The 19248-nt window shown below is 40.6% G+C and overlaps 1 protein-coding gene across 1 annotated transcript in view; it reads left to right on the forward strand.

Moving 5' to 3' along the window:
• Nucleotides 1-606: 606 nt before the first annotated feature.
• Nucleotides 607-19248, forward strand: part of ERICH6 (glutamate rich 6) — a 33201-nt gene continuing 14559 nt past the window's right edge. The window contains exons 1-10 of the mRNA XM_067739788.1: nt 607-901; nt 1695-1752; nt 6189-6280; nt 9606-9668; nt 9974-10029; nt 10130-10246; nt 13207-13320; nt 14493-14650; nt 15086-15156; nt 16014-16159. Of these exons, the coding sequence (XP_067595889.1) occupies nt 607-901; nt 1695-1752; nt 6189-6280; nt 9606-9668; nt 9974-10029; nt 10130-10246; nt 13207-13320; nt 14493-14650; nt 15086-15156; nt 16014-16159 (1170 nt within the window). The remainder of the gene's footprint in view (nt 902-1694; nt 1753-6188; nt 6281-9605; nt 9669-9973; nt 10030-10129; nt 10247-13206; nt 13321-14492; nt 14651-15085; nt 15157-16013; nt 16160-19248) is intronic.

Below are 19248 nucleotides of genomic sequence, written 5' to 3' on the forward strand. Positions count from 1 at the left end.
AATATTGTAAGTCGACCATACCTCCATTTTTTAAATTTTAAAAAATTTTGAAAGGGCTTCCCTGGTGGCGCAGTGGTTGGGAGTCCGCCTGCCGATGCAGGGGACACGGGTTCGTGCCCCGGTCCGGGAAGATCCCACATGCCGCGGAGCGGCTGGGCCCGTGAGCCATGGCCGCTGAGCCTGCGCGTCCGGAGCCTGTGCTCCGCAACGGGAGAGGCCACAGCGGTGAGAGACCCGCGTACCGCAAAAAAAAAAAAAAAAAATTTTCGAAAGACTGTCTCCAAAGGAGCTGAGAGAGATTGGAAAGGAAGATCAGTTCACGGCAGGCCGCTAGGGTTCTCTGAGACTCCGGAGAGCAGGTGCGAAAGGAGCTTTCAGTGGTCCTAGTTCCCCCCATGGTCGCTCCGTGCCTCTCCGCCCCTCTCCCCGCAGCGCCAGTCCTCCGGGCTGAAGGGTCCTGCGACTTTAATCTCCAGACTCGGGGGCCGCGCGGCCGGCCGTTGCCCAGGCAGACGGACGCACAGGAGGCCTTGCGCGCCCCAGGCCTAGACCCGCCGGTGTCCCCTGCGCTGGCCGCGATCCCGCTTCCCTCCCGCCGCGGCCAAAATGCACTCTAATCACAGCTTCAGAAAGCCCGAGGAGGAGGACGAGGAGGACGAGGAGGACGCGGCGGCGGCGGCGGCGGACAAGGATGGGGGGTTCAGCGAGGAGTACTTATGGAAGCTTTTGGCCTTCGGAGATGGCAATGAGGAAGAATGGAAAGCCTTTCGTCCCCGCTCAGCCAGCGTAGTCAGCCCCAGCCTGAGCCCGACGCCGACGCTCAGCCGAACGCCGAGCCTGAAGTGGAGCCAGACGCCGGTGGCCAGCGAGAGTGCACCCTCCAGCACCTCCTCCCCAAAAAGTACCGCTCCCCGGCCCGCCCAACCCGTTCCTCGAAGGCTTCCCTGTCCCTAGGGGAGAGCAGGTCCAACTCCTCTAGAGCCTCCGTCTACCCGGCAGTCTGTTTCCAAATACACACAAGACTTCACACACACCCTTATCTCAGTCCCTCAAGACGCTGAAATCTTGGCTGAGCGGTTGTGATGGTCCACAGTTGAGCCTCGTCAAACTGGAAACAGGCAGTGCTGTACGGAGTGCTCATTTTATAACACTTCGTGCCTTCAGTGACCGCGTCCTCCTACATTCATTCTCTCCCCCCGCCGCGCCCCTCAAACACGAGTGCGCGCGCGCACACACACACACACACACACACACACACACATGCGCGCGCGCCCCACTCCTGAAGAAGAAGTAGTGCTTTAAGGGCGCTCTGCTACTGAAACAGCCCAGCCAAAAATAATTCACTTTTGTGCTTAACTTCCTGGACTGAAACCACTCCAGCCACTTCCTTAAAAAGAGAGGCACAGCAGCTACTTACAGTAGATTTGTCCATCTCCCAGCATTGACAGTTTGGTCAGGATCATCCTTTGCTGGGGCCGCGTGGGTTGAGGGCAGTTGGATGGACTACACATTACAGGATGTTTAGCAGCATCCCTGACCTCCACTTCTGACCATGCCAGTTAGCCCCACCGGGCTCTGTGACAATCAAAAATGTCTTTAGACGTTGCTAAATGTTTCCTGGGGGGCAAAATTGTCCTTTTGAGAGCCACTGATTTAAAGGGAATGGCTAAATTGTTTAATGTTTCATTCAACAGGTTTTCCTAAAATACTTCAGACATTTAAAAAAGACATGTCTGAAATGGATTTAGATAGGTAAGAAATTGTTTTCAGTGTTCTATATTATTATTTTTTGAAGCTGATGATGTTTACTTTTGGAATAAACATGTCAGGAAGTAGAGTAAAATCATCCAGGGCATTTACAACCAATTTATTTAAAAAGGTGTTTTTTAATCTACACTGTTAGACACTTTGGAGGAGATAGATAGGGTCCCTGCCCATCACCGGCTTATTATCTACCTGTAGAGATGGCATGTCTACTTACTAATATAGCATGAAATCATAAATGTCATGTGCACAACAGTAAGTGCTATGAGGCTGTAGGACATAAGTCTCTATTGGCTAAATTTAGGCGTGATCAGGGACACCTGTGGTGGAGAGTGGACCGTACGGTTTCTTTTTCTTGTTGTTATTGCTATTAGCCTCCAAGCACTTCTAACTATAATAGGAAGACACCAGAGAAACACATTTGCAACATCTTTATCAGTCTTCCCTGAAACCTCACACCAAACATGGGTCCACAATCTCACATTATTGTTCACCTAAGTTTTGCTTTTATAAGCAAATTTCCATTTTTAAGCAGAAAGAGAATTGTTCTGCCCCACTAATATGTTTTTATTTATCCAAGTCAACATTTTAATAATATAATATATGTACATGGTTAAAACATTAAAGTAGACAAAGCTATAAAATTTAAAATTTCTGTACCCTTCTCTGCTCCCACTTCCACTCACCCGAGTTAACATATTGTTAACAGTTTGTTTTGTTTCCAGTATAATTTAAATAGCATATTTTCATTCCTTGATTTATTAATCTTTGACATAGCTACTGACTTCCCACCATGAAAGCTGAGGAACGTAACACACTACTTCCCTCCTCTCCATTTTCAGTAGTTAGATTATTTTTATACTTTCTAACCTTTAGGACTTTAAAGTATTTAAACCTCTACTTCTTGATTTATCAATTTTAGTAACTATTAACTCTATTTTGAAAAATTAACACCTTAATGCACTTCTACCTCCTTCTCTCTCACCCTTTCCTCTCCCAATTAACAACAAATTATGTAACAGACTTTATTAAAATATATAATATATAGTCCTATAAAGTCATACTACTTTACCAAGTTTTATAGTGTTTGCATATTTTGTAATTATAATTAGCTAGCTCTTAGTGCTTTGGGTACAAGTTGATTCTAAACGTTGAAGACCAATAACCAATACTCACAATTTCCTGCTACGAACCCAATGATGTGACTGCATTCATGCATAAGAAAATGAAATCCTATGTCTGTAAAACTTGGCTCCTAAAAGAAGAACTTCTCAAGTCTCAGTTGTTTTTAGTTGTCTTCAATTTTTCTGAGTTGGGCTCAACGGCCATACTTTCTTGTTTTCCATATTGTTTTCTTTCTTTTATTCCTTTTCTTTTTGCTGGAGAAACTCCCCAGGTAATTATTTCATATTGATCTCATGCATAGTCAAATTTCTGAGTTCTCGCCTGTCTTGAAATTTCTTCCTTTTGCTCTCATACTTTATTAATAATATAACCTGGAATAAAAGAATAGGTTTAAAACCATTTCCCCTCAGAGCTCCGAAGACATTGCTTCATTGCCTCCTAGTATCCAGTATTGCTGATCAGTCTGATTTTCAAACCCTTCTAATATTTATTTCCTCCCCTTCATTTTCTCTAGTCTTTCCTTTGGAACTGCTACTAGCTGGCTGTTGGACTTCTTGGATATCTTCAAGATTCTTGGTGTTTACATACTATGATGTAGCCTTTGTACAGAATTTTTTATTGGGGGATTCATATAATTTCCAAGAACCGATTCTTACTCTCTGAAGAGGTGTGTGTGTGTGTGTTTAAATCTCTTTGAGGGTACTGTTATAAAATACTAAAGTTCTCATTTGTTCTTTGTATTTCTTCTTTTTTCTTTCAAGATCACTTGTTCTGTTTGTTTTTCTTGGTCCTTCTATTACATGCTATGGATTGTCCTTCAGTGACTGGTAATCCTTGGTTATCCAATTGTATTTATCAATGAATGACTGACAGGTAGCTGAAACTAGGATAGGAGTCCTGCAGCCAAGTAGTTCTGTTTCTTGACTGGGCTGGCAGGGGAAGGTTGACTGTGAGTCCTGCGTGGGTGGGTAGGGCAGTCACAGCCAGCTTCCTGTGGGGTGTCAGCAGGGAGCAGGCAAGGTGGGTAAGCCCACTATTACTAGTTATGATAAGGACACTTCACTGTGTGGCTGGAGTTCCTCATGCATTTCTTTCATGGGACTCTCCCTTCCTCCTCTTTCACCCAAGCCTATTGGGTAGGTCCTGAGTAACTCATCCTGCACTCTGCTTCTCTTTCAGACCTAAACTTCCCCAGGCAGGCTTTTTAGAAACCAGTTCTTTGGGCTTCATCCGGAAATAAACACAACTGCTGCCAACTGCCCCGTGTAAGAGGAGAGGAAGGGGTCTGACTGGCCAGCTGTCCCATGTTCACTCCTTGAACTACCCTGATGACCATCTCCAGCCCCCTCCCCTGTGCATTTGGTCGAGTCTGGGCTAGGAGCTTCTCAGGAGTTCCCTTTGGAAGAACTTTACTTATGTCTCTTATCTTGAGCTGTGGCGGTCTCTGCTCTAGTTTTCCATCAACCTGAGGCCATTTATTTTCTTTCTTTCAAGGACTTCTTCAATATTACTTGGCTACTGACGACACCGCTCTTGTTTTCCAGGGCTATTGCTTGTTTGTGGGTTTGAAGTGTTAGTTCAATAAGATCTTGGAAGGAAGGGGAGAATTGTGTGTTCAGGTGCCATCTTGACCTGGTCTTTCTATCATATGGGAACTTCTCTTTCCTAAATCAAATTCTTAATTTCTCCTCATAAATCTTCCTAAGAAGATGCTTCTTCTGTACTTCAAAGCATTCTCTGGTGAATTTGGTGAGATTGTGTTTTTAAGGAAATCTGTCCTTAAACAGAAATGCAACCAATATTGGCTCAATTTGTACTTTTAATTGCCCTATTACTATTCTGGGGCAAACTTTAGGAGGCAGATGAATCTGGAGAAACACAGGTTTTGGAACCAAATAGGTCTGGGCCCCATCTGCCTCTTCCATGTTTGATTTTGAGAAGGCCCCCCAGAGCCTCGATTTCCTTGCCTATAGAAAAGGAATACTACCTGCTGTATAGCACAAAGGACTACTCAATACTCTGTAATGGCCTATATGGGGAAAGAATCTAAAAAAAAAAAAAAGGGGGGGGGAAATATGTATATATATAACTGATTGACTTTGTTGTACACCTGAAACTAACACAACATTGTAGATCAACTATACTCCAATAAAAATTAAAAAAAAAAAAGGAAAGGGTATACTAATTCCTACCTTGATTGGTTTTTGTAAAGATAAATGAAGTAATGTAAGTAAAGCAACTACTATGTATCTACTACAACACAGTAAGTTCTCAGGAAATGTTAATTTTGTTCTTATCCTCCAATGTCTGCCATCTTTACACAGAATTTCAGAAACAATCTTTCATGTTGGTTCAAGGGAGGCAGAGACCTAGATGAGTTATGTATTGATTTTGTTAACTACTGTATTGGGAAAACACTGAAATGTAAAATGTTGTCTAGGGATTGCTCGTCAATGTTCCTTTACTCTTGGTCCCATAACTTTTTTCCATGGGAACTTAGACAATCAGGACTCCCCCAGACACTTGTTCAGGTGGCTTCTGCAGAGGAGTTCTCAACACACAATGTTTCACGGAACAAAGCACCAAAAAAGGAAGGTGGAGACATAAGAGAACTGAGAAAGGTGAAAAAGTGACAATCCTAAAGTTGACTAAATTATTTGGGAAATTTTGTTTGATAATTTTAGAAGAGCCAGCAAATTATGGCAAAAAAAATTGAAATTCAAAGAGGCAAAGGAACTTGAAAAGCAATAGGTATTGTTTACTTGTTACCAGTAACAGTCATTTTAGCTAGTAAAAGTCAATAAATTCCTGCTTCCTATCATGCAGATGGTAACTAACTGATTAAACTGCTTGTGGAAAGAATACAGATTGCTTAATTACAACGCATTTAACTTCAGCCCTTTAAAAAGAGCTTGGATTATTTTAAAGCTATTTTAAAATGAACAACACGTTCTAATTTAAATTCAAGTAAATGTTTAAACACACATACCATCATCGCCACCACCACCAGCAACACACAGCACAGATAGAGGGGTAGTAATTTACTCCGTGAGAGAAATAATACGGTATTGGGAGCCTCCAGGATTGAGAGAGGAGTGCTTTGCAAAGAACAGATATGATGCAAACACACTGTGCCTGACTTTACTGAAGACACAGAACGGAAGAAAATATTTCAAAGGAAAAAGAAATCAGGATCTTCTAAGAACATCTGTTATTTGATTGTTAAATGTACTAGATTTAGAAGAACTGCTAACAACTCTATAGGTATACTGAAAACTAACATTTTGTCTAAATTTCAGGGCTGTCTATCACAATCTGTATCCAAGAATTTCAACATCAGTACAAACAGAAGAAAGTTGGCTTCAAGAATTGTCAGGCATGCAGCAGCTGAGTGAGTAGTTCGGTTTTTTAGCTTTTGCTGGGAGATGGGATTGTACACTGGAAAGGGCACTGGGGTAAATGGCCAGGAGAGCTAGAATTGAATCCCAGCCCCAAAACAAACTAACACCATGACAACTGGGCAAGTCACTTAACCTCATTGACTCTGTTTCTTTCTCTGTTGGCCTTAATAATCCTTCTGCAACAGGACTGTTATGGAGATCAAAATGAAACTCAACATTTAAACTCCTTGGCACTGAGCCTTTAATAAATGGTAGCACCTGTGTTCACATCAAGAAATAATCTGTCATCATATTTTGAAACACATCTTTATTTTTTATTACAGAAGTAACATGCGTGCCGTTTTTAAAACATCAAACCATTAAGAAAAATATAATGTAAACATTAAGTTTTTAACTTATCCCAGTATATTCCTCAGAAGTGATCGTTATGAATAGCCTTTCCTTTCAATTTTATTGTTTTATGTTATATCACTTATTCATGAGATGTTTACTGAGCACACACCAAGCACCTGTCATAGGTCAGTTTCCTGTTCTAAGGTAACAGCAATGAATAGAGCAGACAAACCCTCTGTCTCAATGGTCTTCTATTAAAGTGTGGGAGGTGGAAGTAATAGTGAGATAAATGATACACAAAGTAAGGAAATACACAATATCTTATATAATGTAAGTGCTAAGGAGGAAAATAAAGCAGGGAGAGGGATGGGAAATGTTGGGTAGATGGGTACAAGCTTACCCAGGATGCTGAGAGAAATCTTCACTGAGAAGCTGAAATATTTGAGTAAAGACCTCAAGGAGGAGAGAGAGTGATAATGATCTCTGGGGGAAGAGTGTTCCAGGCACAGGGAAGAACAAGTGCTTCCTTCTAGAACAAGGAGGCAGCCAGCTTGGCTGCAGTGGGGTAAGTAAGGAGGTGAGCCCTACGGGATAAAATGAGAGACAATGAGGACCAAATCTTACTCAATGAGAATGAAGTGGGAAGTCACTGGAGGGTCTGCACAGAGGAGTGACACAATCTAACATAAAAATTAAAAATTTGGGCTTCCCTGGTGGCACAGTGGTTGAGAATCTGCCTGCCAACGCAGGGGACACGGGTTCGAGCCCTGGTCAGGGAAGATCCCACATGCCGCGCAGCAACTAGGCCCGTGAGCCACAACTACTGAGCCTGCGCATCTGGAGCCTGTGCTCTGCAACAAGAGAGGCAGCGACAGTGAAAGGCCTGTGCACCGCGATGAACAGTGGCCCCCGCTCGCCGCAACTAGAGTAAGCCCTCACACAGAAATGAAGACCCAACACAGCCAAAAATAAATAAATAATTTTTTTAAAAAATTAAAAATTAGACGTATAATTAATATTAATATATTAAACCTAATATTAAAACATGTTAATTATTCCCAAATTAATCTATATATTCAATGTAATTGTGATGAAGTTTTTCAATGGAGTGTGACAAGTTGATTCTTTGGTCCTGCTCTGCAGCGTTCAAAGATAAGTTGAGGCATTTTCAAATTTTTAAGAGTTTATTTGAGCAGATGTGGATTGGAAACAGGTAGCGCCAAACCAGAAGTGGTTATGTCCACAGACAAGAGCTAAGGAGAGGTTTTTATAGAGAAGTCGTGGGAGCAAAGCAAGGAAATCATTTGGCTGTTGCTCAAGGTTGCATTACAGTAGGTCACCTACATACGAACGAGTTCCATTCCGACAGTGTGTTTGTAAGTCCAATTTGTTCGAAGTCCAACGAAGTTAGCCTAGGTACCCAACTAACACAATCAGCTATATAGTACTTTACTGTAATAGGTTTATAATACTTTTCACACAAATAATACATGAAAAACAAAAAAATTAAGAAAACATTTTTAATCTTACAGTACAGTACCTTGAAAAGTACAGTAGTACAGTACAACAGCTGGCATCCAGGGGCTGGCATCAAGTGAGCAGGCAAGAAGAGTTACTGATTGGAGAAGGGAGATGAGGTGGGAGGCGGTAGAGCCCCCTCATCTAGTGGCTTCCTTGTTTGATTAGTTTAACAGCAGGAACCTAATGTACCTTTTCAATTTTTTCGTATCTTTTTTTGTAGGTTTTTTTAATAGAGAACTGATATGCACCTCTTATTAGTTTATTCCTAGGTGTTTTACAGTTGTCTTTTATTGATGTAATAATTGGAATCTTTTTTTCCTATTATATTTTCTAATTGGTTATTGTCAATGTATAGGAAAACTATTGATTTCAATGCATTAATTTTGTATCTGATTCCCTTGCTGAACTTTCTTATTCTAATATTTTATCAGTTAAAAGTCCACTAGACAATTACATTTCCTGTGAATAACAGCAGTTTTATCTCGTCTTTAATTTTTTTTACTTAGCAGTATATCAGGGACATCTTTCCATGTCAGGAAATATTGATCTAATTCCTTGAAATGACTATGTAGTATTGCCTTATATACCTACAGTTACTGTGACTTATGAATACATCTGATTGTTAGATGTTGCAGGGTTGTTTGGTTTGGTTTGGTTTTGTGTTTTGACCTCTTCCCTATGACAAATAATGCCTTAATGAAAGTCTTGTTCATTCGTTTGTTTGTTTTTTAATACCTGTGCTGGTATTCCTGTTGGGCAAAATGCCCAAAACATATTTTTAAATTGTTCAGGTACTCAACATATGAAGTATGTCATTTTCTGAAGCCCACCTCTTTCTCCAGCACCAGCCCTGGCTATACAGGGAAAATGGGTCTGCCCTCTCCCTTTACCTCTGCTTCATTGTAGGTTGTTCTGATTGGTTTTTCATCATCCCAGTCCTATCTGCTTACCTTTCCAGATATTTACTCCAAGCGGCTCGTGTGTTGATAGATGGCTGTCTTCCCCATTTCCAGTATTGCCCTGGAATCTGCAGAGGGAATTATTCTGGTGGTTTAGTTCACTGTCTTGAACTGGGAACCGCCCTCTCACCCCACGCCAGCACTCTTCTCCCTGAAAAATCTTTTGCAGAATAACAGTCATAAATTAGACAGAACAGTAATTTTAAAAGGCAGAACACAAAAGTGTCTGCAAACCATGATTATAATCAAATAAAATATGCATTCGTGTAACATTCTACGACTAAAAAGAAGCAAGGAAGCATTTTTTAATGTGATTCATTAGTGGTGAGTCTTCTCTGTTTTTTACTTACTGTTGACAAAATGTTATTTGGGAAAAGGCAAAAAAAAATTAAAAATAAAACACAAAAAGGGCACTTATTTTTCCAAGAGGCATATTTTCTTTTCTATTAGACTTCTTTCATCCTCTGTCAGGATTGATGACAAATGTACACTCTTTTTACAGAGAAGGAAGTGCCCTCTGTAGAGAAGGAAGATGAATCTGAAAATCTAGCTTCTAAATTAAGAGGTAACTGGATGTTTGGCGTCATCCCCTCTGCTGGCAAAGGCAAACTGCCCTTAGGAAACCAGCCTTAACTTGGACGGTGTCCAACCCCTTTAGAAAAGAGCTCCCCTAGGAGTATATGCAAGAAGGTGGTGAAGGTAGGGTTTCAGGGCATTTAGACAGCACGTGTGTGTGTGTGTGTGTGTGTGTGTGTGTGTGTGTGTGTGAGTCAGTGTGTGTCATGGGCTAGGATCTTCAAACTAGAGAAAATGGAATACACTGCACAAAGTTTTCAAACATTCCTTCTAAATCTGTCTTTTTGTCTTCAGCAAAATGGGTAATTAACCCAGAAGAGCCAAAACTAAATATTTTATGTGAGCTGGAGGTAAGAAATGTTTATCAGTCCAACTAGTACACTGAACTCATGGTAAAAATCACTTACTCAATCTTCAATTTTTTTCTTTCTCCCTCTTTCTAAAATTTAGTTTAAGGAAGACTTCATAACACTTTTTGAGCCCTCTCTGAGAACACTACCCAGCATCGGACCACCATCTATTCTCACATTCAAACAAGAGAGTTCCAATTTAGGCATTAAGTTCAAGGTAATTTTCATTTATATTTCTTTTTGCTTTTACTGTAATAAATGGTATAAAAAGCCCCATGATGATCTGCACAAAAGACAGTGAACATACTTTTACAAAAAAAAGGCAAGGAGCTCATTTACTTGGAATAGCACTTAGGGTGGCTCTATTCGTTTCCTAGGGCTGCTGGAACAAAATACCAGAAACTAGGTGGCTTACAGCGACAGAAAAGTATTGTTTCACAGTTCTGAAGGCTGGAAGTCCAAAATCAAGGTGTCAGCAAGTCTAACCTGGAGGGGAGAGTCCCTCCTTGCCTCTTCTGAGCTTCTGGTGGTGGCCGTCAATCCTTGGCATTCCTTGGCTTTCGGCTGCATCACTCCAATCTCTGCCTTGGTTGTCCCAGCACACTCTGTGTGTGTCTGTCCAAATGTTCCTCTTCTCCAAGGGCACCAGTCATATTGGATTAGCGCCCACGCTAATGACCTCATCTTAACTTGATTATATCTGCAGAGACCCCGTTTCTAAGTCAGGCCACATTCACAGGTACCAGGGGTTAGAAATTCAACAGAGCCTTTGGGGGAGCACAACTCAGCCTGTAACAGTGGTCATAAAGCCAGGCAGCACAGGTGAACGTTAGCTGTATTTGATCACATTAAATGACCAATTAATGTCTGCATTCAATGGGCAAGGGAGAGGTCACCTTAGTAATTCCAACAGGACACAAATCACCCTGCCTTGTCACAGAGGTAAGGGACTGACCGGTGGTATGATTATTTCCAAACTTGCAGGGCATGGCCATGTGGAGAGAGCTGCACACTCCCCAGACTGGAACCTCCTTCATTACTTCTTTTGGGGTACACTAAAGGTACAGGCTTATTCACTGAAATCAGAGATACCAATCATGTGAGGCAGGACGGCACAGATGCGTGTGCAGGCGTTGACGGGAATGCCGTGTGGATGCACCAATGTGGTTGGTGTTCACTGTCATTCTGTGCAGCACGTTGAACTATGCGATTCTAATGCGTGGTAATACATTAAATACATCACGTAACGTAATATGAGTCAACATTTACTGTTTATATTTGCCCAGGTTTCTAAATTTTATGGTCACCTTATAGACTCTTCAGGCTGAAATTCTTTCTTCAAACATAGCACCTTCCTTTTTCTGAAGCACAAAGGCTTGTATCCAGGAAGTTTCTCGAGCTCTCTTCCCCTGACACCCAGAGATGCGCCTGAACATGAGGAAGGCCTTGGGGACTTCCTTCCACAGAGCTGTCCCTACACTGGCCCCTGGACAGGGCTGGCTCCCCCTGCATCCCTGGGCCAACCTTTCAGGTCTTCTGAGATGGGCCTGGACACTGGTCTAGTTCAGGGGCAGCAGCAGCTGGTTGGCCAGCTCTCCTCTTCAGCCACACCCTCTTGAGGTGGAAATTCCAACCCCACTCATGTCTTTGGAAGCATCTTTACTTACTTTGCCCCCAGGTGAAGGAGTGAAGGGGTGAAGGGGCCATGGGCAGAGGAGTTCACTACCGAGATGCTGACAGCACAGTCTGTAGCTGGCCTGGCGTTGCCAAGCTCTTCCTGCCCATTCCATCATTTGGTAGCTGTCCTGGATTCGTCACCACCATCTCTCTCTTACAAGGCTTTCCTCCCTGAGTGTTCTGCTTTCAGCGATGTGCAGTGCTTATTATCGGGTACTTTCCATGTCCTAATTATACTGGACTGTACTCTACGGTCCCTGGCTGCACCGGCCATCTCAGTCACCCTTTGGCCCCATGGCGGTCATTTTGCCAGGCTCGGAGAATGGTTTCCATGGCAACTACAGGTGCCCTGGTGGTTTCATGACATGCAAGTCATGATCTGGGTCTTTTCCTGGAGGCCTGTGCCGAGGCTTGGCTGCTCACCTGCCAGGAGGCTCTGTAGTCACAGCCATGACCTCAGATCACTAAGAGGGCCATAGTGCATCCACCCCTCACTGAGTCACCTGCGCCCGTAACTCCCAGCCTCCTCTTGCGTTCCCTAGCCTCCCCTCCCCTCCTGGATTACCTTCACAGCACAGACAGGAGAATGTGGTGCCCCAACTGGGGCTTCCCTTGAGAAAGGACTCTAATTTATTTTAGAAAGTTGAGCATTGTAAACAGTGGCCTACATAGTAATGTCAAGACTTTTTCTTAGCTGACACTTCTTTTTTAATTTTTATTTATTTATTTATCTTTGCGGTACGCGGGCCTCTCACTGCTGTGGCCTCTCCCGTTGCGGAGCACAGGCTCCGGACGCGCAGGCCCAGCGGCCATGGCTCACGGGCCCAGCCTCTCCGCGGCATGTGGGATCTTCCCGGACCGGGGCACGAACCCGTGTCTCCTGCATCGGCAGGCGGACTCTCAACCACTGCGCCACCAGGGAAGCCCTTAGCCGACACGTCTTGAAAGAGTTTATGGTATTTAAACACCTTAGACCATTTACACAAAATCAAATATGTGTTATCCTTTGTGTCCCGCATCTAGTCACACACTGTACCTCCCCCTGCTCGACAAGGGACACTGATGTCAACAGTAACATCATTTCACAACTTTCTTCTTACACTGAGGAGGCATCCCAAGGACCCACAGAGCTCCCGATGGGCTCAGCTGCACCCCAACGAACTGCACCAGACAGAGGCCTCCAAAACACCACTTCAGCCTCCCCAGCCCTTAAGAGCCCTTGAATAGAAATGATGTCTCATTTCTGGAATACACAGATCCTGCTAGCTTCGTGCCTTCTGATATAGGATCTCAGACCCCTGAAAGTTCCCTACGAACCACCACTGGGAGCCCTCATGTTGTCTGACAGGAGTTCTCAAGCAGGTTTGTACATCCCTCATCAACCTGGTGTCTGACTGGACATTCGCTGGTCCTGTCCAGGGCTCTGGCTCCGCCTGCTCTGAGAGGCTCTGGGCCTCCTCGTGGGCATGTCTTCATTTTTTTTTTTTCTCCTCTCTGAAGAGAGAAGAGGAGGAGGTATCGCCCACGTGTGAGTTCTGTGGGAGCGATCTAAGACCATTTCTCTCCAATGTGGATCTTTCCTGTGACTACAATAGCTCTGAACTAGTAGAACAGGTAAGTTCTAAAGCAGGTTCACGGAGGAAATAGTGTTACTTTTAGACACTAATTTAAGCATAATTAGTATTTTCTTCTGCATCTTTCCAATGCATTGCCTTTCTTTTTCTTTTCTTTTTTTTTTTTTGGCTGCACTGCGTGGCTTGTGGGATCGTAGTTCCCTCACCAGGGATCGAACCTGGGACCCTGGCAGTGAAAGCCCAGAATCCTAACCACTGCACTGCCAGAGGATTCCCTGCATTGCCATTCTTAAGAGAGTTACATGTTAGCCGTCAGGGCAACGCAAATCATAACCACAATGGGATACAATTTCACACCCACTAGGATGGCTATAACCCAAAAGACAGATAATAACAAGGATGTAGAGACACTGGAACCCTCATACACTGCTGAAGGGGAATATAAAACGATGCAGCCGCTTTGGAAAACAGTCGGGCAATCCCTCAAAAAGTTAAACATACAGATGCCATATAACCCAACAAACAATTCCATTCCTAAGTATATACCCAAGAAAATTAACACCATATGTCCACCCAGAAACGTGTACACAAATGTTCACAGCAGCATGATTCATAACAGCCAAAAAGTGACAATAACCCAGACATTTAGCAACAGATGAAAGGGTAAATAAATGTGGGGTATCCATACAATGAAATGTTATGCAGCCATAAAAAGGAATGAAGTACTTATACATGCCATGACATAAATGAAACTACTTGCTATGTGAAAGAAGCAAGTCACAAAGTACCACATGTTGTGTGCAAATCTATAAAGACAGCAAATAGATTAGTGGCTGCCAGGGGCTGAGACGAGAGGAGAATAAGGAGTAACTGTTAATGGGTACAGGTTTCAGTTTCTAAAATTGATTGTTGTGATGGCTGCAAAATTCTGTGACTATATTGGATTGGCCAAAAAGTTCGTTCAGGTTTTTCCTACAATGTTATGGAAAAACCTGAGCGAATGTTTTGGCCAACCCAACACTAAAAACCATTGACTTGTACACTTTAAATGGGTGAACTGTATGATATGTGAATTATATCTCAATAAAACTGTTACCAAAAAAATGTTATGATAGATTGTTATCCAAAACCCCATTAACATTTTTGGGGTTTTTTTCCCTCCTGTAATTATCATCTAGGACTGATGAGATGAAAATGAACTCTGTTTTTCAGACCTCCTGTTGTAGTTATTTCCAAAACCTGATTGACTACATCTATGAGGGAAAACAAAAAATCCAAAGCTCTAAAGCTGAATTAATCTGTATTGACCCTCATGCCGCCCACGGCAGTGAAGTCGACAGACTCAAAGCAAAGGAAAAAGCTTTGCGGAGGTAACAGTGAGCCTTTGATATTGAAACTCAGATAGGCCCACTTAGTTAGTTTTTTGTAAAATGAACCTCATTTTCTCAAAATAGATAATTTTGAAGATGCATTCCCAGTGAAGAAACAAAAATTGGCCAAAGCAAACCTATTGCAATTCCTGGTGGACACTGTAAGAGTCAGAAGATTTCAGAAACTCAGTGAACTCACTGACTTAGAGTAGAAATTTGCCAATCCCAAATTCTCAGGGCAATTCGGAATTCCTATATTGGAGAAATCTGTCCACTAAATATAGTAGAAACACACGCACACTGATTAAATGACTTGATTCACAAGTAGTAACATAAAAATAACAAGGAATAGCGTTTAAACAGTAAAAATTTATAGTATACTGTTTTAAACTTCCAACATATTTCAGACTTATGCATCATCTTTTGATTTTGTAGAAAACTGGAGCGACGAATGGCCCAACACTATGCAATGTTTACAAAAGAACAGACTCCTTTCTCTGAAGAAGGTAAGTTCCTTAACACTGATGTTATAGATCAGAAAGCTCACATGTTTGACCAAGAGCAAAAATTGACATATTCTAAAAATAACATTTAATAACATTTAAATTTTTCATCTTGGTCAATACATCAGTCAAAACGGCTCAGAAAATCCCGCTTTTCCGTCATCTGGCTTTTGAAGCTTTTAGTCTTCAGCTCACTGTTGTTATTGATTGAAATAAATTAGCAACATCTATAGAGCACTTTACAGATAGCTAGAAAGAGCTTTTGAGTTCATTGTCTCTCATTTTATCAAACATACATTCCATTTTGTTTCAAGCTAGGATATGGAAAATCTGTCAAAAACAAATCAGATTCCTTTCTTATAGGCAGGCCCCATCGGTCAGCTGGCCAGTATAGCTGTAGTACTGGTACGACTGAAGGGGCACCGATTTTAGAATCAGAAGTTCTGGATTTATGTCCTTGCTTTTCTCCTCATAGGCTGCCCAATTGGGGATAAATTATTTAATATTTCTGAGCATCAGGCTCCTCCTCTGTGACTCAGAGCCATTGAAAAGATACTTAGAGAAGATTTTTTTTTTTCAACGAAACCCCTAGTATAAAATTCCTTGGTATTCAACTGTTTTCTACTAAACCTAAGGCCAGAAAATTCCACGTAATGAAAATCATCATTATTTTTCTTTCAACCAAATGAGAATTTCTCATTTTTTTAAACAAAAGAAGGAGGTCCTCATTTTTCTTCCATTAAAAAAATGTCCAATGAATCAATGCATCCGTAACAGAGTTTGCAATTTCATTTTAGAAGAGAGGTTTTGGAAAGTTTTAAACATCGTATATGTATTTCATGTGATTCTTTTCCCATTAGATGCAAAGCAGTTTAAAACAATTTCTTATCAACTTTCCATGGATATTCCAGAAGTAGAGTCAGCTAAGGAAGAACTAACTGATTATCAACTAGACGAAAGAAATATATCCATTGTTTGTTGTGATTCTAGGATAGCATGTGGAAAGGTAATTAGCTTGTAATTTTTTTTTATTTGCTACTCTTTAAAAATCAGTTTTACCTAAAATTATAAAAGCTGTCATGATGAATATGGCAGCGTGGCTACATGACACATTTAACTATTTGTCAAAAAGAATTGGTACGGACTTGGCCTTTTAACTTATACTAGACTTTATAACAATGCTTTACATATGTTTTATGAGGGGGTATTTTGGGTAAAGCTTTTTTACTTTAAAATGTGATCAGTGTATAGTAAGGAGCATTTGGAACCCTTTAGAAAACTAAAAAGAATGGGAGAAAATCATCAGAAGTCTCACCCACATCCCCCAAATCATTATTAATATTTCAATATTATCTAGATCTGCACTGCCCAATATGGTAACAAATACTCCACATGGCTATCCAAATTTAAAATAATTAAAATTAAATAACTCATTTAAAATAATTTAAATTAAATAAGTAAATAAAATGTAATTCTTCAGTCATGCTAGCCACATTTCAAGTGTTAAATAGCTGTGTGTGACTAAAGGCAACCATATTGCAGGGCAGATATAGAAAATTTTTATGGTCACTACAAGTTCTATTAGACAGCACTGTTCTACAGTTTTTAAGCATAGGTTTCTGTTAAAACACTTGTAATTATATTACACATGTAATTTTTATCCTTTTAACTTAATTATCAACAATTTTTCCATGATATTACATAGCTTACATTAACATCATTTTAATATCTATGTGCCTTTTCATATAGTTTAACCATTGCTTTCAATATCTTTGTGTATAAATTTACACTATACTAAATATAGTTCCCCAGAATAGAGCCCTAGAAATTAAACTCCTGAGACCAGTTTTGTTTCTCCTGGGTGATATAGAATTTAAGGCATGGCAGTGAACTGAGGTTCTGACAGAATCAAATCCAAATCCTGTCTGAAGGAAGGTCGCTTATCTAGCCCTGAAATCACTCCTACAAATTATCTTTCAAGTTCAATTACCAGCACACAGTGAAAAATAATTAAGAACACAAGGAAACTCAACACCACAAATGAAAACTCAGAGGATTAGTATCAATAAGAGAAGATCTACAAAGACTTCGAAAACTGAAGTAATCTAACTATGTTTATGAAAACAAAAGATCAGCTTGAAGATATATGGAGGGAACAGAAAACTATAAAGGGACATACAATTGAAAAGAAAAAAATGAACTTTAGAAATGAAAAATACAAAAACTGAAATTAAAAACTTAAAAGATGAGAGTTAAATGCAGGTTAGACCCAACTAAAGAAAGAACTAATGACCTGAAAGAAAGGTTAAAAGAAAACTATCAAAATTTACATGGGGGCAAAAAAAGGTAAGGAATACAGAAAAGTGTGTATAATATGAAAATAGAATGAAGGGTCTAAAATGTATTTGTTCAGAATCCCAGAAGGAGAGGAAAAAGATAATCAGGCAGAGGCAGTATTTGAAGAGAGAATGGATGATAATTTTCCAAAACTGATAAAAGAGACCTATTCACAGATTTAAGAATCCCAAGCAGGATGAATTAAAAAAATAAAATAAAGTAAAATAAAAATAAATCCTAGACACAGTACAGTGAAACTGCACAAAGACAAAAAGAAAATCTAAAGATTAGCAGAGAAAAAGAAGTCTGTTTACATTTAAAAGAGAATAGTTAGAAATCAGATAACCTCCCAACAGCAACAATGGAAGCCAGTATAATGTCTTCTGTGTGCTGAAAGAAAATGTCAGTCAGTCTAGAAGCCTATACCCAGTTAAAATATCTTTCATTAAAATATGCCCCCAAAAGACATGGTCTGGCAAAACAGTTTGTCACTAGTAGCCTCTGACTAAAAGGAATTCTAAAGAATGTACTTTGTGTAGTTGGATAGTATGAGATTCAAGAAAGATGAAGAGCAAAGAAAACTGTTCATGGGATATATGTATAAAACTAAAAGTTGACTGATAAAACAATAATAATAATAATGGCTCAAGGACTTTCAAGAAACGGTATAGAGTAAAAATACTTGAAAAAATAGTACATGATTTGGCAAGAAAGCTAAATGCAATTATAGTGTTATAAAAGTCCTTGGTTTGGGAGAAGGGCAAACATAGTTTAAACTCAGACTTTGATAAATTAACTTTGCTTGCTGAAATTTCTGGGGTAGCCAGAAAAATAACAAGTAGAGAGTATAACTTCCAAGCTATCAGAGGCAGAGCAAAAAATTAGAATAATTCACTTTAAATGCCCCCCAAAAGATAAGAAAGGATAAGGGAAAAGAAAAACACATAACAGAGGACAAATAGAACACGTCAAGGAATGTCAGTAGTTATATGTAAATAGAGTAAATGCTTCAGTTAATAAACAAAGACTGCCTGACAACTTTTTTAAGGAAAAATTCCAACCATATACTGATTACAAGAGACTATATCTAAAATATAAGGATAGGGGCTTCCCTGGTGGCGCAGTGGTTGAGAATCCACCTGCCAGCACAGGGAACACAGGTTTGATCCCTGGTCTGGGAAGATCCCACATGCCGTGGAGCAACTAAGCCCATGCACCACAATTACTGAGCCTGCACTCTAGAGCCCACGAGGCACAACTACTGAACCCGTGTGCTGCAACTACTGAAGCCTGTGCGCCTAAAGCCCGTGCTCCACAAGAGAAGCCGCTGCAATGAGAAGCCCACACACCGCAACGAAGAGTAGCCCCCGCTCGCTGCAACTAGAGAAAGCCTGTGAGCAGCAACAAAGACCCAACACAGCCAAAAGTGAAATAAAATAAATAAAAAATAAAATAAAAGGATACAAAAAGATTAAATATAAATAAACAAAAATGACGTATCATGAAAATATTAAAGAACATCAGTGAGATAGAGGACCACTTCACAGTGACAGAAGTTTTAATCCACCAGGAAGGTATAATGTTACAAAATATGTTTCCCCTATTAACATAGCCTCAAAAAATATAAAGCAAAATTTCACGGAAGTAAAACGGGAAAAAATTTAATCCATAATCATAATGGGATACTTTAGCCTGCTTCTCTCAATAATTGAGAGGACTATTAGACCAAAAAAAAAAAAAAAAAAGCAGTAGTACGAT

This window comes from Pseudorca crassidens, chromosome 5 (assembly GCF_039906515.1).
Source record: "Pseudorca crassidens isolate mPseCra1 chromosome 5, mPseCra1.hap1, whole genome shotgun sequence".
Taxonomy (NCBI): domain Eukaryota; kingdom Metazoa; phylum Chordata; class Mammalia; order Artiodactyla; family Delphinidae; genus Pseudorca; species Pseudorca crassidens.